General features: G+C 42.0%; 3 protein-coding genes and 1 non-coding gene across 4 annotated transcripts; 2 read left to right on the forward strand and 2 right to left on the reverse strand.

The window, feature by feature from the left end:
• Positions 1 to 956: 956 nt before the first annotated feature.
• On the reverse strand, positions 957 to 3,630 carry nup88 (nucleoporin 88). Its single transcript, XM_034113038.1, has one exon. It carries the CDS (start codon positions 3,577 to 3,579, stop codon positions 1,363 to 1,365), a length of 2,217 nt encoding a protein of 738 aa, XP_033968929.1. The 5' UTR covers positions 3,580 to 3,630; the 3' UTR covers positions 957 to 1,362.
• On the forward strand, positions 3,535 to 7,412 carry psmd8 (proteasome 26S subunit, non-ATPase 8). Its single transcript, XM_034113039.1, has 7 exons — positions 3,535 to 3,729; positions 4,629 to 4,701; positions 4,834 to 4,936; positions 5,029 to 5,194; positions 5,796 to 5,896; positions 6,317 to 6,428; positions 6,684 to 7,412. The coding sequence occupies exons 1-7, from the start codon at positions 3,550 to 3,552 to the stop codon at positions 6,819 to 6,821; spliced, it is 873 nt and encodes a 290-aa protein (XP_033968930.1). The 5' UTR covers positions 3,535 to 3,549; the 3' UTR covers positions 6,822 to 7,412.
• Positions 7,413 to 12,950: 5,538 nt separating this feature from the next.
• On the reverse strand, positions 12,951 to 13,022 carry trnap-agg. The gene has a single exon. It is a non-coding gene; the product is annotated as a tRNA-Pro (tRNA).
• Positions 13,023 to 14,949: 1,927 nt separating this feature from the next.
• On the forward strand, positions 14,950 to 19,719 carry spred3 (sprouty related EVH1 domain containing 3). The gene is made up of 6 exons (XM_034113316.1): positions 14,950 to 15,234; positions 17,098 to 17,263; positions 17,390 to 17,558; positions 17,658 to 17,719; positions 17,829 to 17,987; positions 18,709 to 19,719. Exons 1-6 carry the CDS (start codon positions 15,224 to 15,226, stop codon positions 19,717 to 19,719), a joined length of 1,578 nt encoding a protein of 525 aa, XP_033969207.1. The 5' UTR covers positions 14,950 to 15,223.
• Positions 19,720 to 22,761: the final 3,042 nt, after the last annotated feature.

A 22,761-nucleotide genomic window follows, 5' to 3' on the forward strand; every position in this document is an offset into this window, starting at 1 on the left:
GCAGACTGAAGTGCATTAAAGCACTGGGTCACGGCCCCCTTTTTTATCAATGAGTAAACTGACTGACCGCTGACTTGATGTTACATATTTTTAGGAGAAGCTACAACGTTTCATATTGTATTCAAGGCTTAATTTAATAGTGGAGAACAAATGATAATCTGTGTAGTTAAGCCAAATTGTGCCAATAATATCTGCATGTAAAAGAAACCATGTGGAGGATTTTTTATCAGATTATTTCATGATTTTCCTTTAATTAATACAAAATGTTCTGTGTTTTTTTAAATATTTAGTTTAAATTGTCAGACATACTTATTTGTATGCTTCTTACTGGCTGTTGTGTTATTCCCTCTCTTATGTGGTATATGATTACTTTCACAATGCCAGACAAAGATGTTTATCAGAGAGGGAATATAGATAACGTTCAGGTCTGCACCATCTTACATAATGGACAAAACTTTTTAAATAATATTTACGTTGGTTTTGGTTGACTTACAGTTTTTCTAACAGTAAAATCAAGAAGGCCTCGCAAGGCCCCCCCATAAGGCCTTGACTACCCCCAGATTGGCACTAAATTATATTTACTTTCACATTTCCCCCCCAAGTTTGCATTATGAATCAGTTAACTGTTCCTCTTGTCCATGCAGCCTGTAAAGTGATCAATGCTGTGGATACAAATCCAAAGTCCTTCTTTCAACTTAAAGATTTGGTTTGAACTGAATTTAGGAATTCATTTATAATACCCACAACTGGACTAAGAGTTGCATTTAAAAAGGGATTTATGTCTGAGGATTCATTACAGCAACGAATTACTTCCAATTTACATAGTGAGAATTGTAGAGGAATAGACCTAAAATGTGAACCTATATTTTTACCCATCTTTTTAGAATCATGTCTTTAACTTGTACAATTTCAATTAACTGATATAATGTGTTACAAATGACTAAAGACGGTACGGACAACTTTTATATTTTTTTATTAATCCAAAATGGAATCAAAATATGCTCAATAGTTCAAAAAATATTTCCCATTTTTCTTGTCTGAATAACATTTTCTGCTCTAAACAACCGACTTGAACCTTAACATTATGAAACATTGACGTTAGAATTATGACTATCTTATTTAAGACATTAAGGCAAACTTATCACATCCCTAAGAGACAAACAACATGTAGTATCAAAGGTAAAGTTATATGAGCGTATATAAAATATATTTCAATTCAAATACCCATTCCACACATTGCACATTCACTCATGACAAAAGCAGCTTCTAATGTCACAAAAAAGCCAATTTCATTTTTAGTAGATGAACAAGCATTTGACTTATTTTCCCCATTCGTTAGCAATACATATTTTTCTGTAGCGCTTAGAAACTAAAATGGCTTTTGATGTCTTTCATTTGTTTCATCATGTCACCGATTTGCTGTCCCTGTTCTCTGAGGACGTCCTGAACCACCTTCTTCTGCTGGGCGTTGAGCGAGACCGTCGTCCTGTCCGCCGGCACGTCTTTGTCCACCTGTCTCTTCTGGTACTCCATCTTCATGTTCACCTGTTTGATGCAGTTGTCCAGGTGCTTCAGTTGATCGCCGATGGTTCTTAGCTCCTTCTTCATTTCCTTCTCGCTGTTTGACAGTATGGGCAGCTGGCTTTGCAGGCTGCCCAGCACTTTCTTAACCCTGTTCATGATGGTCTCCTGTCGATACTTGGCGTCCTCGTACTTGTCCGCCAACCTCTCCGCCGCCTCCCTCAGACTCTTCCTCTCCTCCCTGCACAGAGTCATCTCATCCAGCTGCTTGTTCTTCTGGCTTGTCAGGAGTTTCACCCTCCTCTGCAGCTCTTCACGGGCCATGTCCTGCTTGAGAATGTACTCCTCGCGAAAGACCTGCGTGGCCCTGCTGAGAAGCTGCAGGCACTCTGGAGGCGGCAGTGATGTCTCCTTGTCCCCGGCCTTGAGAACGAGAGGATTGGTGGAGCTACGAGCCAGGATGTTGCGGATGTGCTGCTCGAAGGAGTCGTTGGCCAGCCCGCGCAGAGGGGAGCTACCAGAGCCTGGGCCCGGGTGTGAACAGAGCAGGGGAGGGGAGGGGGGGCGAATGGAGCTCAACAGGGGCAACAGGATGCACTCGTAGGTGCTGGTGATGCAGATCATGGTGGCGCCCAAGGAGAGGTCGGACACGATCAAAAAGCCGAGAACTGGAGACGACTGACTGGTCTGGAGGGGTCTGGTACAAAGAATGTGCTCCACAATACAGCGCTTCTCAGCAGCCAGCTCCTGCAGACTGTCCTTATCCTCCTCGCCCGAACGAAGGAAGTTCTGCAGCTTGTTGACCCAGATTAGCCCCACACTGTGCACTCCTGCTTCATGGGTGCAGTGGTACCTGTGCTGGCATAGGGGGTCTCTGTGCAGTCTGATAGGACAGGTGAAATCTAACTCCTGGGGCTCCTCATCTTCTGCTGTGGCTACTTTGAGGGTGAGCTCCAACTCAACACACTCAAACACGTAGAGAGCCGGGACAGCACCTGGGCCTCGGATCCATTTCTCCACCGCCCCCGCCTCCTCCTCTTCTTCAGACTCCAGCACCACACAGTGGTACAGCGTGCCCGTTTCTGTGGCAATGACCAGGATGCTGGGCACACATGGCAGGCAGAGGATGGCACAAGCATCATAGCCATAGTTATCCTCTGCTGCGGGGTACATGGGGAGGGGTCCAGCAGGTTTAGTTAGACTCAACCCGTTTACCTGGCTCGTGTAGCTCACATAGGTCTCCCCATTTTCATAGAGGATGTAGAGAGGGTAGACCAGCTGGTCTTTTGAGCCATGTGAATGCCGAAGGGGAGATGAAATCGGCCCGAAGTCAAACGCCACCGCTATCTCGCCGAGAGATGCTGCGTAGGAGCGGACGGGACGGTGGCTGGCGCTGTCATCTTCAGACTGCGACACTGACAGGACTTTGGTTGGAGTCTGGGGCGACTTCAAGCCGTAAAACCGGATGGCGTTGTCGGATGTGAGCAGCACCAGGTGGGGCTCGTCGGCCTCGCTAGGGTACCACGCCGCCTGCCGCAGACTCACCGACGCGGAGCTGGTGAAGAAGCGCTCCGCCACCGGGATGGTCTTGCAGTTAACTTCGCTCCGCCCCCCCTCAAACTCGGACCTCTTGCCCCACCGCTGAGGGAGCTCCAGCACCGAGACCCCTCGCTGCCCAATGAGCGCCACGTGGTGCTGGGTAGGACTGACTAGCACCTGGCACAGGTCAAAGAGAGGAGGGTTGATGCACAGCAGGGACTGGTGGTTCCCGCTGCCGCGTCCCTCATCCGTGTTCAGCTGTCGCAAGTTGGTGGTGTAAAACACGCGGTCTATGTCGTCCCACACGAACAAGTCCGCACCCAAACAAAATGTCAGGTTTTTAGCTATCCCTCTTTCATTTGAGAAAGGATCTGAATCCAACTTCCCCCTTATTTTTTGGAAAATAGCATGATTTGGTAGCTCATTCAACCAGCGCTCAGTGCCGAATGCCGCCATCTTGATCTGCCGTCTGTAACGGAAAAAAAGTCCATGGCAACAAGAGTGATTCACGACAGTCATTTAACGTATTACGGCGGCCGGTGTCGTACATTTTGCAGAATCACCATGGCGCTGAAAGAGACTGCTGGGCTATATGATCATCTAAAAGCAGAGTGGAATAAGAAGAACCCCAGCCTGAGTAAATGTGGAGATCTTCTGACCAAACTCAAGGTAAAGTCGCACATATGTTTGTCTGTTTTTAAGTCTGTTTCTATGAGTCAAATGAGGAACACAGCTTATTTTGAAGCGTCGGCGTTGTTAGCATATGTAGCTAAGTTTGCTAACCTGGGCTAGCTAGGCTGACGTTGTTTTTGAGTTTTCTATTATGTTAGCTTTAGACACACATAGTTATATTGTCTGTGTGGTGAAAACACTGCGTTTCTATTTCGTAACTATATGTTAGTGTTTGGCTGATAAGGCAATAAAATATTGTTCTGTTTCTAGAGTCAGGAAACGGTGTGTGTTGCTAACGCAAACCTAGTGTTGGCTGATTCATTGTCAAAGTAGTTCCATCCAAAATAAACATTTGAACAAAAATACATTTAGGACGACATTACGCTTTGTTTATTTTATCGGTTGCTTTTTCTTGTTAAAAGTTAGGTTGCAACTCCTCGGTTGAAATTGTATTAATTTAGATGTGTAAGTTAGCTGTAGGGAAAACACATATGGAAATTACTGATATTTTGGTTAAAAGCCATTTATTTTAAGTGTATTAAAAGTAAAGGTCCTGCTTTAAACTCTTACGTAAAAGTACACAACTATAAGCGTCAAAATATACCTTGTGTGTCAAAAGTAAAATTACTCATTATAAAGAATGGCTTATTTCAGAATCATATGGATTATTTTCCTCGATTATAATTAGTGATGCTGTTTATATTGGGGCTAATTCTAACAATTTATACATACGGCTGGGTAGCCTATTTTCTAATATTATATCTTAATAATTATATTTAGTTGCCAATAATGAAAGGTTAATGACATGATCCGAAACTATTATAAACAATTTGATTAAGACCGAGTCCATGATATGACCTTGAGTACAAAATGACACCAAACTTCTTTTTTTACAGGTTTCATTACTGGAGCTGAACTTCTTACCTACCACTGGGTCTGCGCTCACCAAGCAGCAGCTCATTTTAGCTCGTGAGTATTGATGGCAAACAAGCGGACAGACAACATTTGATATTACTCAAGAATTACTTTTTGTCATAGTACTAAACCAGTTCTTAAGGAGATCTACCTAATAATAGAGGAATATTTGTGTGTGTCTTTCAGGTGATGTCCTTGAAATCGGAGCCTTGTGGAGCATCCTCAAGAAGGACATCCCATCCTTCGAGAGATACATGGCCCAGCTCAAATGTTACTACTTTGATTACAAGTAATGTCACTTTTCCTTTTTTTTATTGGTACGTTGCTACATTGTACAAATGGTGTTTTTTTTCTAAATGTTCTCTTCTTCTACTCATTAAGGGAGGAACTGCCCGAGGCTGCCTACATGCACCAGTTACTGGGACTGAACCTGCTCTTCCTGCTCTCACAGAACCGCGTGTCTGAGTTTCACACAGAACTTGAGAGACTGAGCGCTCGAGACATTCAGACCAACGTATACATCAGACACCCGGTGTCCCTAGAGCAGGTGCTGCAATTTACTCCTAGGACATCGCTTTGTTGTTCTGCCCTGACTCGGTGTTCAGGCTGAAATGTTATAATTTCTGCTACAATCAGTAATCTTGTACCCTCAAATCAATATTTTTTACATTATTATTTGTGGGTTGTCCATTCAATTAGGAAGGAACACACGTAGGTTAATTGACAGGATAACAGCTGTGTTTTGTTTCAGTTGTACCCTCAAATTACTAAGTTTATTCCCTTGTTATATTCACTCCTGTAGTCATTGTCTCCTCAACATTGTCAGTCTGTTATAGTAGGAAATACAACATTGTCATATTACATTAGACCAAAAATTAAGCCATGTTTACTTTTGGCTGGCTAAGTTTGACTGCTACCTGCAGACATGCTTACTTCGTGCTTTTCAAAAATGATTGGCCAAAACTTATCGTAGACATAGATTTCTTACAGTTTAATTTTGGCCTGAGACACATTGATTTGATATCTGTGATTGTTGCACTCACACATTATGAACTCAAACTAATCACATATAATATGAAGCTTGTCTCAATAATAACCTGCATGTTAACCCCACTGTTTTGATTGTTATCCTCCTCTGACCTTCTCAGTACTTGATGGAAGGAAGCTACAACAAGGTCTTTCTAGCCAAAGGCAATATCCCTGCAGAGAGCTACACCTTTTTTATAGACATTCTGCTCGACACAATTCGGTAAGCATCAATATGGTAATCCAGCCTGTAATACTTTCTACACCTTTTCAATGATGTAGTCCTAAACACTTGATTTAGGACCATATCTGTTGTTTTTGCTGCAAAATGAAGTTTTATATTTCGGTTCAGTTCCTAATGATGTATTGGTTTAGAACTGTTACCATGGCTGTGAAAAAAGTGGCATACGTTATCATTAAAAAACATTTAGCATAGTAAGGGTCAGCAAAAACATCTACATTTGTGATATATTACGCTGTAGGTGAATACACCAACATCAAAGATCTATCATTTATGCTATCTTACTAGGTTACTCAACACAAAACATATTACAATTGTGTGACAATTGAAATGCATGACAATGTCTTTTAAATGTGTGTTCAACTAAAACGCTGATCTATTTTTTTTATTTTTTTATTCCAGTGATGAGATCGCAGGTTGCATAGAGAAAGCATACGAGCAGATCCAGTTCAACGAAGCCACGCGTGTGCTTTTCTTCAGCTCCCCGAAAAAGATGACAGACTATGCCAAGAAGGTGTGTAAAATTTCATTTGGGAATTAACTTAAACCATATGTCGGATTTAAGGTTGTATACAAAAAGGACAAGATGACTTAATAAAGAGGCTAATCGTGGGCTGGCACCTTAAACACACCAAGACACATATCATGTAAAAAGTTGATTTCTTGGTCATTTAATTCCTCAAATTGAAACACAATTCCCTCTTAGATTCTTGCTTCCAATGAATGAAATGACCAAACAGCCCAAACTGATTGTTCCTTGTCTTTTCAGAGGGGATGGAGTTTGAGCGCAGACGGCTACTACTCGTTCAGCAGCCAGCAGCAGCGGACAGAGGAGGTGACCATCCCCTCCACAGAGCTGGCACAACAGGTCATCGAATACGCACGACAGCTGGAAATGATTGTGTAATCCGCCCCCAGGAACACACTCAGACATGTACAAACACACATGTACAAACACACTCAGAAACACAAGCCGCTGATCCAGTACACCCAGTCAAATGCTCAAACGCAGTTTCCCTGAGGGATAAGACTTCATTGGGGGGTTGATTTGTTGACCATACTCCTTAAAAAAATATTTTTCTGTATTTGAGTTATCAGCAGCTCATCCTGTCTTGAGGTTCTATTTTAAATATGGGGAAACAGAAAGGATCACAGGTGTATTGCTACACATCTTCCGTTACATTAAACAACATTAAAACAGAGCTTTTATTGGGTTATTCCAAACTGGTCACCTCTGGGACTCTATTACAAAACAAAAAATGTTCCCATAAATTTAAGCCAACTTTTTTTTGGTATACAACGTTTTTCCTTAGTAGAGCTCACGGATATGTGTTGCCCTTGCCTTGTATCCTAGCAACTAACAGAATCGCCATTGCAGTTTGAGTGTTTTCTAAATGGTAACGCCCGTTCCTCCCTACATGGTTTGTAATCCAGTTGATATTACAATGCAAAACTTTCTCTGCAATAAACGATTCCGAAAATAAACTTTCTGAAATACTGCGTGTTTTATTTATATTTTTTACACTTCAAGTCTTCCTTATTAAAATGCTGGTTAAGATGACATATTTTGAATGTCAGGAATCTTCATCCTACTCTGTTTGTCTCAGTGCTATGCAAGCTGCGAGTCTCACTGTGGTGATCCAAGGCGGCTCACAGGTGGTTTGGGCATTCATAATACCTGTGGAAGTATAGCTTGAGGTTATTTTCTGATTCTTGAAATTGTGATTAACATTAAAAAGGAAGTTAATGAGATTTCAAATTGACGCTGACAAACTAGCTTAAATTGTAGCTCACCACTTCTGGACATTTGATGGCAAACCGATCCCCTTGATGACAGCGCACCTTGTGGGAGCAGGACTGATTCACTGTAAACGGGGGCCATCGACCTCCAGTACGAACTGACCCAGGAGCTGCTTCAGAGGGGATGGCTGCTTTCTGTTCTTCGGTTTGAACCTGATACTTCTCCCCATTCACATCTCCTTTTGTATCCCCATGCTTTTCTTTCTCAGGGACCTTTCCTGTATGATTGCGTTTAATGTTTTTTACTGCTTTGCATCTATTCTTTGGCTTAACAGCAGGATCTTGAGGTTCCTGCTGGAGTCCGGTGCTTTTCTCTGGAGCTGCAGTTGTGGGGTTATGAGTGGCAGCTGTCCCTTCAACTCCTGGGACCTTTAACGCTTGAGCGTTCGTTTTTTTATTTTGTATTAAAGTGTTTCTGTTGGGGTTTGTTTTTGTATTGTGTGTCTTGGTTGTGTTTCCTTCCACGGCCTGCTGCTGTGAACTCTCCTGCAGCGGATTGACAGCTGATCCAGCTGCTTTCTGGTTGCATCTAACACCATCTAGCTCTTTTTTCTTAACTAGCTTCCTTCTTAGCCGCATTTTGGCAGCAACGGCACGACTCCTTTCTGAATTCACACCTAAGCGATACTTGAGGTCCTCTTCTTCTTCGGTGACACTTTTGGAGTTTGCTTCTTTTTCCTTTTTGTCGACCTGAGCTTCTGCTTGCTTTTGTCCTGTTGCAGGGCATTGTAACTCGGAGCTTCCTGTGTTCACACGAGAGCCAAATAAACTGGACTTTTGAGCTGCTGATTGGCTGATCTCTGTTTCGGTTTGTGCCACTGCTTTTTTGCTTTGTAGGTTGGCTGTAAGTAAACGTCTGACCACCCTCTTGTATATACGCTGCACAGGTTCTGGCTTTTTAGCGTCCGGAACTTGAAGCGGTATATCTGTTGGCTCTTTACTCCCAAAGCTGGTAAGGGGAGATACAAGTTCATATGTTACCAATAGCAGTGCAAATAGTTCTAAAGACGTGGAGGACTACACTGAATATGTCAGGTTCACTTATGACATTCGCCAATGTCATAATTCTATTGTTTTACATACAACATTAGTGTGTAATGTTTATAATATACCATTTAACATGAAGTCAACTCACCTCCATTCCATAGGTGGCGTCACTTGGGATGAGGCCGGTGCTGTGTGTAGTGGAACCGCTGTGATTTCCTTCGCTGTAGATTCATTATGGTGAGTTTCTCCAAACACCACCGGTCTGTTTCCCCGGTGCTGCACAGGTTTTGTCTGTTTCACTTGTGATTCTGAAGGTCTTGACTGCTGCGGGCATAATGTACCGAGGAAACCAAGTCGCAGTGCTAGGCCTTTCTTCAAAGCCTCTGTCCAATTCAGAGCATTGGTCTTACTATCCTTAGGTTCTGCAAGCGATGTGTGTTGTTGAGTCACTGGGTCAGCTTTGGAAATAAATGGGATATATTTGACTGGGTCAGCATCCTGTGAAATGTTCTTAGCCTTGCTTTGTTCTCCGTTTGGAAGAGCATAAGCAGGAAATTGTTGCATCCATGAGAGCATTGCTTCAGCTCCACGGCTGGGATCCATCTGATGAAGTTGAGAAGGGACTTGACTGGTGTTGGCAGAGCTGCTGAGGTCTCCAGATAAATCATTCTCCTCTTTGGCAGTTTCTTCTTTTGAGGTCTCATTTTGTGTGTCCTTATTGTATGGGTGTTTTTCACTTTGTCTCATCTCTTTTGACTCAGAAATACCCATACTGTTAATTTTTACCTTGCTGAAAAAAAGAAGAAGTGATTTGATCAGAATACTCAAGTCACGTCTGTAGATATTCCGTTTTATGGTCCGCAAAGTTTACGAAAACTACAAAACACATTTGAACTGATCCTACTACCAAGTACGGTCGGTCAAAAGCTTGATATTTGTCTGCCACAGATCTCCATTTTGAAATACATTTTTAAAACACATCAGCCACAGGTGACATGTCATGTATTGCAACATACTACAGCCACTGCTGCTTATTTTGGTTAAAGTAGTACTAGTTTTAAACTACAGTGTCCAGCTATTTAATACAAAAAGAATTCCATATGTTTCTGTTCTTTTTTTTAAAGAAAAACAATACTGTCTTGATTTTGGATTTACTTTAAATTTAATAAAAATGTATTTACCATAAATCCTGTTGTGGAAAGTAAATAAGTACATTTACTCAAGTATGTACTGTACTTGAGTACTTTTTGGACATATTTGTACTTTACTTGAGTATTTCCATGTATTGCTACTTCATACTTCTACTCCACTACATTTTAAAGGGGAACATTGTACTTTTTACTTACTACAGTGACTAGTGTTTTACATATAAAAACACATGATATGCTTATATGGTACAATGCAGTACTGTACTTCTAATCTCCTTCTAGTTCTTAAATACTCTTACATGTATGAAAAGAGGATAAAATGATAACAATAATAATATAATACTGTGAAAATATCCATTCTGCATAACAAGTACTTTTACTTTTGATACTTGAAGTACATTTAGCTTATAATACTGCTGTACTTTATATTTGTCTGAAACGGGTCATTGTGCAGAATGAGTACGTAAGTAAGTATATTTAGTTGCTAATACTTTTGTACTTTAATTTAAGTAACATTTACACATTTCACTTGTAGTGGAGTCTTTTAATATTATAGTATTTGTACTTTTACTAAAAATAAAGGATCTGAGTACTTATTTGAACACTCTTAATGACTAAGCTCATGATGGTTATATAAGGCAAAAAAGGTTTTAAATGTATCATACATCACAAACAAGTGCTGCCTATCAACAGTTAGCGTGTATCAATAAGTGTTATCTTATCTAACAAAGGTTTTCAATTCATTTTACTGACTAAATGCCAGCAGTAACATAAGTTGTGTTCAGTTGCTCGCTTAGAAAACCACTTTGATTTGGTTAGACGTTGTAGGTTTACATATTTCAGATACACGAAATAGCCATTCAATAGTTAAAGTAGCGTAATTACTTCCGTGAGAAAAGGCGGATAAAGAAAACTAACCTGCGGCTGGGCTGCCGGTCTGCAGGGATGGTTATCAGAGGGAAGGACACATTCACAAACATATTTTCATTTGAAAAGTTCAAATGTTTGGTCGTCAGTTCTAAAGAAACGACCAGTACAAACGGTCGATAAGTTATGTAGTTTAATTGGTTCCATCAATGAACTGTATGGCAAAGTAGGCAACTTTCCCACAGTCCCCAAACGCTTCACAAGTCTGACGCTTGCCAGTTGATTTGATGTCTACGTTATTAGCTAAGATGTGCTCCACACTACCCTATGTGGGACTAAAAACCCAAATTATTTATTTTGTTAATGTTTTGCATCATGCCAAATTAAATGTTACTTTACCAGATTGCTTCAAAGTCATATGTAAAGCCAGGTGGGGTCAGGTGATAATTCAATACTTTTGTAAATGTACCTATAAATGAAATCGAACTGCCATGGTTATTCTACTGTGTGCTGCGTTGATGGGAAATTGTAGGTGAGAGGGTAAACTTGTGTATTTAAGCAATAGCTCACGACAGGCCTGAAGTGAGCTATTGCTTTTATAAAACGGTTACCAAGTGTGGCAATATGAAAGAAAAATACACACTCTAATTTAAATAGTTTTTATTAGTAAATAATGATTTTCAAAATAAAATAGTCCCTCTGTTGCCTTCTGCACGAAACATAGTGCGAGGTGGTTGCTATGCAACAACACTAACAACAGCTAGCGAACATATTAGACAGAGAGCGTTGATCCATTATTTGGCTATTTATTTACATTAATGTGTATGTTGCCGTTTATTGTGCACCCACTGAAAAACTGTCCAGCATCAGTAGCATGGCTTACGTGGTTACTTGTATAGGCTGAGGTTGTTCTAGGCTGTTGCTTGGTGTGGCGAGAATATTGCTCCACTTTCTCCGGTCCCCGAGATTCGGCTTCCAGTAGCTCTGGAGAGAGCTTTCGCACCTGTGGCCACTAACGGTCATAATTTCTCTGCTTTGTTTCAAGACCCGCATCAGAAAGCTTTTGAATGGTGATACTTTTCCAGTTGGTCGACCTGCTCTTCACGTCGCTCTACATGTCGTCGTTTAGGTGCTTTTTGTTCTGGAGATAGGCACTCCTCAATCCACTCCTCCATAGTAAGACACCCCCCCCCCCCCCCCCCCGGAGGTCGAAGTTAATCTTAAATGTTTTTGCGGACCTTTTTGATTACAGATTTGAAAACATCGTTGCTCGCTTTAAAAGTAGCACAATTCATTATGTCAAACCTTGGAAAGTATCTAAATATCCCTGCCCTAATGCCAAAGGAACTGCACACTGAATATGTTTTTGCCGTTTGATGTCTATGTCTGAACCGTTGCGTAAAAAGGAGGGTTTCTGCTCCGTTACTTCTCCGCTGCTTTCTTGTTCCAGTTTGAAAATACACAGCCCAACTGTATACTGTTTATCTCAGACGCGGAGGGATACTGAGTTGTTGTGAAAAGTAATTTACAATTCTACCCGTGGTATACGCTCAGTATACCACGGCTAAGAACCAATCAGATTGCTTGATTTTACTTGTCCGTTTTATAATCTGATATAAGGGCTACAATAACATATGTTTGGTCAATGTGGTCATTAGTTGTTTTCATTGATAATTCGTTAGTTTAAACAATTCTAATGGGTCGCACCCTCAATGATAATTTTGTAAAATAGCTTTAATATATAATGTAGTGCATATTATTATTAATTGACAATACTTTTCGTATGCATGTTGGAATATTATTATGTGCTACCATGTAACAAAATATCATAATGTTGATATATTTTCTGTCAATAATCTAAAAGTAAGCTTTTTGTCAGTGAATTTGCCAAACGCTGTCCTTGGTGCTGAAATAAAGGTGGCCTTTTGTCCTCTTATTAATATGAGAGGCTATGTTATTTATCAGTTTAACAACGTAATTACCTTACTTTCACAACGGGGTTGAATAAAGCACAAGGTGGTATTTTGTTGATCCACGTAAGGGATCTTTTCTGTGATTTGTTTCGCCCATGGTCCAAGCCTGGGAGCAGCACCCGGAACTGGATCTGGAGTTTTCCGGTACGTGGCAACTATCTCATTTGATAATTTACAGGGGCACCATGTGCAAAGTGTCACTGCAATGTGTCAGTGCAATACAATTCTTGGAATGTTATGTTGGCCCTTGTTTCAAAATCTGGGCTCGTCCGGGATTTGAACCCGGGACCTCTCGCACCCTAAGCGAGAATCATACCCCTAGACCAACGAACCATATGAATGAGCCCCAGGCTGCAAAGCTTTAACACAATGAATAACTAAGTAAAGCTGAAGTTTGAGCATTTACTTTGTACGACTTTTATTTTAACCCGTTGTGAAACATAAAATATCATTCTGTGTTGTAGCACTGTGTAGCTATGTCTACGTTTACACTGTATCCTGCTACAAATATGTGTAATGTCTCGAAATATGAAAGATCAGGGTCGGTATTTTTTTTTAATTAAGTGACCACAAAGTAACATATGATAAGTTAGTCAACTGTTTTATTGTGTACAAGCCTTAATTATATAAATGAAACGTCAGATCTCGTTTCTTATAAGCAGGGTGTCGCTGTCCATGGTGCTAACGACTAAAAGCTGCCAACGCAACGATCCTAATAGTGGTGTAAAGTAACTAAATACTTTACTTAACTACAATTTTGAGATATACTTGAGTACTTTACTTGAGTAGTTTAATTGTTTGCTACTTTGTACTTCTACCTCGATACAATTCAAAAGTTAAATAGTGCATTTTAACTCCAGTACATTTATATAATACTTTAATTACTTTGCAGATTTGGATTAATGATATGAAATATAATCAACACTTAAATAATATTGTAGTTACACATGGAGTAACATCCACAAGCTATCATACAGCATTACAATTGTAAAATTAGCTGCAGCTTTACCAGCTGTGATTAACACATAAATGCATCAATAATTATAATAATAACATATATATATAATATTAGAAAATGGGCCATTCTGCATAATGCATACTTTCGGTACATAAAGTATATTTAGATGCTAATACTTTTGTACTTTCACTTTAGTAACAATTGTAATGCAGGACTTTTACTTGAGTATAGGATATCAGTCATTCTTATACCTCTGACCTTAATATACTTATTTAGGCTACTTTTTAAGAATATTCTAAGCATAGCAACAACACAATTATCCATTAGTATGTGGCTTGAAAAAGAAGTACTCAGAATGTGTACTTAAGTCAAAGTAGAAATACCAGAGTGTAATACTCTGCGATTACTTACGTAAAGGTACAAAAGTATTAGCATCAAAATATACTTAAAGTACCAAAAGTAAAAGTACCCATTAGGCCATTTCAGAATTATTTATATAATATGTTTTGATTATAATTATTGATGCAATACTGTGTTTATTACAGCTGGTAAAGGTGCAGCTAGTTTTAATAACTGTGTATACTGCAGGGTAGTTTGTGGATTTACTCCAGGTGTAACTAGTCTTATTTAAAGGTTGGTTGTATTTCATATAATTCATCCACATTTTCAAAGTAACTAAAGGTACCAAATAAATACACTCCAACAAAATTGAAACCTGAACTTAAATAAATATATTCTGTCAACAGATTACACACACTTGTATTAGGTTGGTTGAAAGCAATACTATTAACTTTAAATAAAAAACAATAGGTTCAACTTAATACTATTGCTTTCAATTAACCTTATATAATAATAAGGAACCTGTAGACAGAATACATTTAATTAAAGTCACTGTTTAATTGTTTCAGTGTAAAGTCACAAGTGGATTACAAGTAGGCCTACATCTGATTTGTAGTGTGGTAGAAGGAACGTAACAACCAATTGAAATACTCAAGTAAAGTACAAGTCTCTCAAAATGTTACTTAAGTACAGTACTTGAGTAAATGTACTTGGTTACTTTACACTACTGGTCAAACCCTATGGGCCACCTAAAGCCAGGATGCTGTCAATGATTAGTGCAGATGTGTTGGCACAGGGCAGGTAGAGAGAGAGAAGAGAGAGAGAGAGAGGAGAGAGAGAGAGAGAGAAGAGAGAGAGAGAGGAGAGAGAGAGAGAGAGAGAGAGAGAGAGAGAGAGAGAGATTTGGAGAGAGATTTGGAGCGAGAGAGAGAGATTCGGAGCGAGAGAGAGAGAGGAGGGAGGGAGGGAGAGAGAGAGGGAGGATGCTGCCAGCGGAAAATGGCTGCTGCAACCTCAAGCCTATCCTAATACACCGAAACGACATCAAGGTGGAGAGAGAGAGTGCGAGAGGAAGAGAGAGGGGAGGAAGAGAGAGGAAGATTAGGAAAATGAGAGCAGATAGAGAGAGAGAGGATGTGAGCGAGCCTGAGAGTGTTTCCTGAAAGGAGGATAAAAAAAGAGAGAGAGAGGAGAGACCCTGGGGTGGGCTGCTGCAAGCGGCGGGCAACACCGAGCCATGGAGGGCGAGTAAGTCCTTACATTTTCATTTTTAACATTGCACACACACATATATATATATATACAGCCAGAAATATAGATGATAGAGAGAAAACGCCACCGCCATCAATGTTACACCAAGCCAGCATCATGCACTCTTATCACAATCGGTGCTCTACAATTTAGCAGGCTAGAATAAAAACACCATTACGTAGTCTTGAATCAACAGCATACACCCCATTTCCGATATGCCAATATGTGATAAATGTGAAGCCACCTACATGTGGACCTGTGCTTTTAAAACGGCTGGCACACAACCTACAACATGACACTGGAATAATAATGTAAAGCATATTAAACAAATAGCTGTGCAACAATTCTGAATTAAATGCGTGGTTTCGCGGTTGGTAAAAACAGTCACGAAATGTGTAATATGTATGGGGGGGGGGGGAGGCGAAATATGGCGAGTTTGGGGCCAGCATCGCGTCATTCAAGACATGGCTACATTGAAACGAGGGAGGGATGGAGGCGTTGTGATTTTTATCAACGTGTCTCGGGGTTTCATTATGATTTTTTAAAGCCAAACTTTATGAATGAAATGTGATTTTTTTTTCTCCCTCGCTCGCTCTCACTCTTCCTCACCCCTCCTCTCCTCCTTCCCTTTTTTCTAATCGGCCCCCTCCCCCCATTTCTCGTTTCCTCTCCATCCTCTCACCCACTCGTTCCTTTTGCCTTCCCTTTTTTCACACGCGATCGCATTGTATTTTAGGCCTTGTGCATCTTCCGGGCGAAATATCCGAGGCACAGTGAAGCCAGACTGGCTGTATCCCATTCATAAAAATAAATAAAACCTTATATCGGGGTGTGTTAATGAGTGCGTGCAGCAGGGGCGGAATGGAGGAAAGGAGCGTCTGTGAAACCCATTTCAACACTTGTACTTTGGTGTGATTTGAGAATCACCAAAAGAAACAACGGCTGAGAACGCATTACATTCACATTTCGAGCTGCGGTGCTGAATTATTCAGCCGACTGGCGAGGGCTGAGCTTATTTTTGCAAGAATGCCGGGGCCTCTGATGGCGAATGGGTGCGTTCATTGATACATCTATCTGGGAAACACTCATTCTTCCTCCTCCCTCCTCCCATTTGGCCATGTCTCTCCTCCTCAACGCTGGCTTTCTCTCTATCCACACTTCCTTTATTCTCAGCGCATGTAGCCTAGTCAGCAGGCCCAGTTTTATTTCTCAGTATCCTCCAGATATGTTTAAATTAAGGCAAAACCACACATAGTTCGTGATGTTTTACTTTGGTTTACCGTCACCACATGCTAATTAAATCCGATTTACCTCAATCACGTGATCATGGATTGATAACAAACACTACCCTGGCTATAACTGTGTGATTTGAGCTGTCATGTTGCAACACCAGCTGGCAATTCTGTCTTCATCATGAAATCTCAGTTCACCGGAGTTGGAAACAGTTGCCTTAGCATCATCCTAGTACCCTATTTTTGTTTTTTTATTCAATTGAATGAATGTGCTCATCTTGGCTTGCATGTTTGCAGGTTTTGGTGTGAGTCTGTGTATATCATTGATCATTGATATGTGTATATCATTCATGAATTAAGATGGCGTGCATTTACCTGCACATTGGTCACTGGCAACATTCTCTTTTTTTTATTTCTGTTATGTTCTTCCTGCACCATTTGTTATTGTTTATATCTTATATATATTTATGTTGCATTGTTGAAGGAGCCTGGGACTTAAGATTTGCATTGCCATACCTACGCTGTAGCTACTGTACAGATGACAATCTTGAATCTTGAATCTAAATCTTGAATCTTGCGTTGTTTAATCAGCCTAGGCCTCTGCTCACTCTCTTGGCTTCCCTGACAGTGTGCGTGTTCGTGCAGTGGTGATGACACGTGATGACTCCAGTGGCGGTTGGGTGCCCCTTGGAGGTGGCGGCCTCAGTCATGTGGTCATATGTAAAGGGCGGAGTCAAGACGGCAGGGGGCGGAGAGAATACATCATACGTGGAGAGCGGCTGCGAGATCGAGCAGTGAGTGTGTGCGTGTGTGTAAAGACTGTAACCACCCGAAGACTGTACATCATGTTATGTAGGAACAGGAAACGATACATCCTGGTGAGGGAACTAACTTCCTGGGTTTGCCATTTGTGTCTTTAGCCGGTGTTGGAGTGTGCAGTGCAAAGGGGGTTAGTGTACAACAAGGTGAACCCCATCTTCCATCACTGGCGAGTAGAAGATCGAAAGTTTGGCCTTACGTTCCAGAGTCCTGCCGACGCCATCTCCTTCGAGAAAGGGCTCCAGACTGTCATAGACAAGCTGGACAGAGGTACATATGAGTCATATGTTAAAACTCTCATCAGCTGTGCTCGAAGAGGCTTTAGAAAGTATCTAACAGGACTAAATCCTCTCTATCCATGTCATCAAGGCTCTGACTCGCCCTCGTCCTCCACACCAGAAGAGGCCGACACCGAGGATGATGGACAAGCTGTGAGTATCTGAGCAGTTGATCAGTTGAGCATTTACTCTCTAAGTTATTGTCGTTACCATTGGGCACCTTATGCAGTTATTGGTGTGTCTGACATGTAGCCTCTGCCAGTCTCATACAGGAAGTGAGTCGTCGTCCAACAGCAGAAAGGAGATGCTTCCCAAACCCCTCACCATAGTGACGAGCGAGTCGTCGTCTACCTGCTTCGTTCTGTCGGAAGAGTTTAGTTTTGGATCCAGCCATGCAGTCACCACTCAGACGCCTGCTCAGGTAACATCGTCTGCTCAAAGTCCATCACATGTACTTTGTTGGGATAACACAATGCTTCAATGAACACAAGTTTATGTAATCTTAAATGATTTCTCTGTATGTGTTCTGGTCACACTTGGGGGCAAAAGAGCTTAAAGAGTGCTCTTACTTAGATCCAAATTAGAGGTCATTTGAAAAGGACATATCACGAAAAACAAGCCATGTAGATTTGGCTCCCTTTCTTATGTCACACCTATAGGCTCATTAGAACAAACCGCCCCTATCTGAATTTTTCTCATGAGCCAATCAGAGCAGACTTTTTTGAAAGTGTATCTTGAAGAGACAGGTGCCTAAACAGAGCGTTTCAGGCACAGGATGCATATAGGTACACTCAGACAGACGGTATGAGAACAATAATGTGTTTCTTAAACATTAAAGCATGTAAACATGTTCTAGTAGACACTGGAAATGCAAGTACGGACCTAAAAAGTGACACAATGTGTCCTCTTTAAATCCAATATTAGATATTAGAGCTAAAAAACACAGAAGGTGGACTGGTTGATTCCCTCCTTGTTTCTCCATACTTAAGTCCACATCTGCAGACATAAATGGATAGGTGAAATGAAAACCCCCCTCGACTGACTGAAGGGTCTTGATCATCTGTTTGAGATGCCCTCAGGATGATTGCCTCCTGTAACACCCTGTTCCTGACTCCCTCTGTAACTCTACCCCCTCTCCACAGATCCACACCAGGCCGGGACAGCTCTCACAAATGACGACTGTGTTGAATCCCGCCATCGCCATCCGGCCCCCGCCTCCTGCTCCGCCTACTCCTCCTATGGGTCCCACGGCCTCATCTCCTCTGTCCCCCCTCTCACCCACCATCTCTCTGCTGGAGGAGGGAGACCTGCACAGTGTGGACCCTTGCAAAGACCTGTGGGGTTCTCGAGGTTACGAGGACTACCGGCGGGCGGGGGCCACTAGGACTATGGTCGGGGGGCTGACCGGGGGTGTGGTTGTCGGTGGAGGAGTGAGTGTCCAGGACAAGTCGGAGCTGTGCGTTGTTCGCTTTGAGAAGGATCTGGCAGGGGTGGGGACGGCGGGCTGCGACGTGACGGTGCCTCTGGACAGTAAAGCTGCTCAGAGGCTGTCCTCGTCGTCGCCCACCTGCATGTCCATGCCCAACGCCGTGTCAGGCGTGTCCTCACCCGCCGGGTCCCCCCAGGAGACCTGCAAAGGCTCGCCCTCCCCCTGCTGCATCCACACCTCACTTGGCACGCCCCGGTCGCGGACACGTAAGAGAGGAGGAGGAGGAGGAGGGGCCAGTGGTGGTGGTGACCCAGGGGTGATCTCCCCTGACGACGACAGCCCGTGTCCTCAGGGTTCATCTTCATGCTCATCACGTTGTGTGTACTGCCGCTCTGTTTTCAGCACTTCGGAGAACGGGCGGGGCCGCTGCAGAGACGCCCCGGACCCCGCCCTGCACTGCCTGCGCCAGTGGACCTGTGTGTGGTGCGCAGAGAGTCTGCTCTACCACTGCATGTCGGACTCTGAGGGGGAGTTCTGGGAGCCTTGCTCGTGTGAAGACTCGCTGGGGGGCCACCCACACCCCCTGTGCTGTGCCCGCTGGTTGGCCCTCGTGGCCCTGTCCCTCTTCGTGCCCTGCATGTGCTGCTACCTGCCTTTGCACGCCTGCCTGCGGTGTGGGGAGAGGTGTGGCTGCTGTGGGGGAAAGCACAAGGCGGTCCGATGAGGCCAGGCTAGGGGGTGGGGGGGGTTCCCTGGACCAAGGAGGTTTGGGTGTTCGGAGGAGAGAGCATCTGTGGGGACGGAGGAGGTAGAGTAAAGCAGGTGGAGTTAAGCAGGTGGTACAGCTCTCTCAGGAGACCCAGACCTCTGACGTGACCCCCCAAAGCCCCGCGGCCTTCCACTGCATTCCGCTCTTTCTCTTTTTCAACCCGAGGCCTTCCTCACTGGCCCCTGCCTATTGGGGGCACACCGCACTCAGACCAGGCTCTGTGGGAGTCATCTGGAGCCTTCGTAGTGGATTTACTGAGGGTCGGCTGATCTAGAATCAGCGTCGGAGACTTTATCGCAGGAAGAGAGTGGCATAGGCTAAGATGATGTGTACACTGTTTCAAATGTCTGTTTTTTTTTTATTTAGAAAGGAAAAACACAAAAAACGAAAGATGTTTATATATATGATTGTTATCATTTGAATTGGTATATTTTATTAAATGTAAAACATATTGACAGAATCCCCCGATGGCACACACTATCACGTATTCACAGACATGAGATCTTCTTGGGGAAGTTATTTGTTTCATGTTGGCCTGTTTATCAGTCAGATGAGCAGATGTCACCCTTTACCTCTAATTTTACCTCAGATGTTACTCAGCCCTTGTTCAGGAATGAAAAGAGAATGGGAGGGGGTCGAGCAAAAGTGCAGTCTTCAAGAAAGTGTGAACATCTGAGACCACTGGTGTTGGTTAACGTAGGAGACCACAGTGGAGGAAAGGTTATTAAATGCAAAGGGTCAATTCATGTTAAGGGAAGTTGCAATGACAACCACAAAGACTTAAAAGTCATAATGATCCATAATGGTCCTTTGTAACCAAACACAAGGTTCTTTTTGTTTTATAAAAAAAGTAGAAAAAAAGAAAATCAAGAGAATGTGTGTCGAACATTAAAAACACGCTCACTTTACACATATTTTTTCATCTTTCCGTGTATTTTCCAATATTAACCATAGAGGACATCACATCCCAACCACTGTACTTGTTGAATCAGTCAAGGTGCTTACAACTGAGGCCTCTGCGCGAGTCTATTCTACCTAATGTACACGTACCGTCCCCAAAGAGAAAGGAAAACAGGACCCCACGCTAACCGATCCGCAGACGTGTCTAGGCCTTCGAATGAGACGCCACCAAAAACATTAAGTGCAATGAACAATGTATTGAAAGAGTATTTTTGTACCCGTCGCTCACGTTAGGAAAATCTAAAAAGTGTTGGAACTGAAAACTGTAGTGTGTTATTGTGTTCCATATGGAGCAGAAATGATAAAACTGCAGCACGTAGCTCACAGGTGCGTTGCAGACTGTCGACCCTGTGATGAGGAAAGAGGCACATTATGTTGAAAAAAGAAGAATGGCGGTCGGTCTTCGTTTGGGCACAGGGGGAGATGTGTTTGCTGAATGTTGCTTTAATTATGAAGATAGAAAAAGCTGCTATTTTAATTCCTGTCCTAATCCTATTTAAATTTCCCGCCGTCTCTTAACAATCGATGAGGTGTCGCGGCAGAGTAAAAACAATCCTTATCAAAGTTCTTATCCTACTCAAGGTGCTGAGGAAGTGACATAGTGTACGTTTTTGAGTTTATAGTTAGGTTTAAAGATAAATTAAACTCAAGACATTTAAAATGGAAACGCTATCGGGGATGAATCTTGCATTTCTGTGTCTATTCTGCTGATTGGCTGTATATTTTTATACTTACAGTGTTTTGCTGGCCATGGTAGTTTAAAAGCTACGGACACATTTTGTCAAGCAGAAATCTTAATATGTCAACGAATCAATGAACTCACTAGTGTTGAACTATCATGCAAGGACATATATATTATAAGAGGTAGAGACACTTGTTACCCTACAGAAGTGAGCCTCTTGCAACCAAATTGCAAAGATAACATTATTTTGTAGAACTGAAAAACGGAGGCACTATTATACCTTGAACTGTTCAAATTGGTCTCCTCACCAAAATCAAGAACTAACTTATTTTCTGAGTTTTGGAACGTTTTCTTGAAGGCTAGATGTTGATTCGAAGGTTGTGTAAAAATAGGGAACACTGACATATAGATTACAACAAATCATCTCAAAATAAATCACAAAATGCTCTGAGCATCCAGAATGATGAAATCCTAACAGTGTGAGGGGATCATGAATTATGGCAGAATGAACCTTTCAGAAGCTTCACCAGATTATTTACATTTTTAGGTTTAGCCAAGAACTTTTATCCAAAGTGACTTAAAGTGAGTGAACAGGCAGTAAAGAGGGTTCAGAGACAGGACACACACCTGCTGATGAACGTGACCCCTGACCTCTCGGTTATGGGACGCTCATTGTTCCAAAAATAAAGGACATGCAACCCTAATCCTAACACACACAGTCCGTCACTAGACTGCCATTCCCTGATCCTAACCCCCTTTGTCCCCCCCTCACACACAATCCTCACAGATCTGCGATGCATAGACCCGCACACACACGTTCACTCGATGGTGCAGACACACAGAACTAGTGAAGCCATTGCACACAGTTTGCTACTTCTGGTTCAGAAATGGTGTTAGAGTACAGTACTGACAGTCATGCGGTCACAATGTTCAGGCCCCATTCTTACATCTTAATAAATGTGCCTTTTGATTTGAGTAATCAATAACTTATGATTTCTAAGTAACTCTGTGTTAAGTACTATTTTACTTTTTTGGGTTATTGATTTCTGCCAATGTGCATATTTTCAAATGTACGTATTTATTAGTTTCAAAGTAATTAATGAGATATTACCTGTTTATTTATTTATTGAGATATTTATTCTGATTCTTTATTTTTTTGAGACAGGTTTTTATCTTCCGTGCTGTCTTACTTCTGACTTTGTGCCAATGTGCTGCTTTGAGGTGTTACATATCGTGGGTTTGTATCATTATTAAACCCTCACTCTATATTTTAAAATCAGTGTCTACTTCTCTCTTTCTCATGTGTCCTTAACTTCTCAGAAACATTGGAGGGAAGTTATGTTAACACAAATATC

Source organism: Trematomus bernacchii, unplaced genomic scaffold (genome assembly GCF_902827165.1).
Source record: "Trematomus bernacchii unplaced genomic scaffold, fTreBer1.1, whole genome shotgun sequence".
Lineage (NCBI taxonomy): Eukaryota > Metazoa > Chordata > Actinopteri > Perciformes > Nototheniidae > Trematomus > Trematomus bernacchii.

Coding starts and splice junctions, on each gene's coding strand:
- nup88 (XM_034113038.1), bottom strand. CDS start 3,579: ATGACTGTCGTGAATCACTCTTGTTGCCATGGACTTTTTTTCCGTTAC.
- spred3 (XM_034113316.1), top strand. Junction 17,559..17,657: donor CATAGACAAGCTGGACAGAG/GTACATATGAGT, acceptor CATGTCATCAAG/GCTCTGACTCGCCCTCGTCC. Junction 17,720..17,828: donor CCGAGGATGATGGACAAGCT/GTGAGTATCTGA, acceptor AGCCTCTGCCAG/TCTCATACAGGAAGTGAGTC.
- psmd8 (XM_034113039.1), top strand. CDS start 3,550: ATGGCAACAAGAGTGATTCACGACAGTCATTTAACGTATTACGGCGGC. Junction 4,702..4,833: donor GCAGCAGCTCATTTTAGCTC/GTGAGTATTGAT, acceptor TGTGTCTTTCAG/GTGATGTCCTTGAAATCGGA. Junction 5,897..6,316: donor ATTCTGCTCGACACAATTCG/GTAAGCATCAAT, acceptor TTTTTATTCCAG/TGATGAGATCGCAGGTTGCA.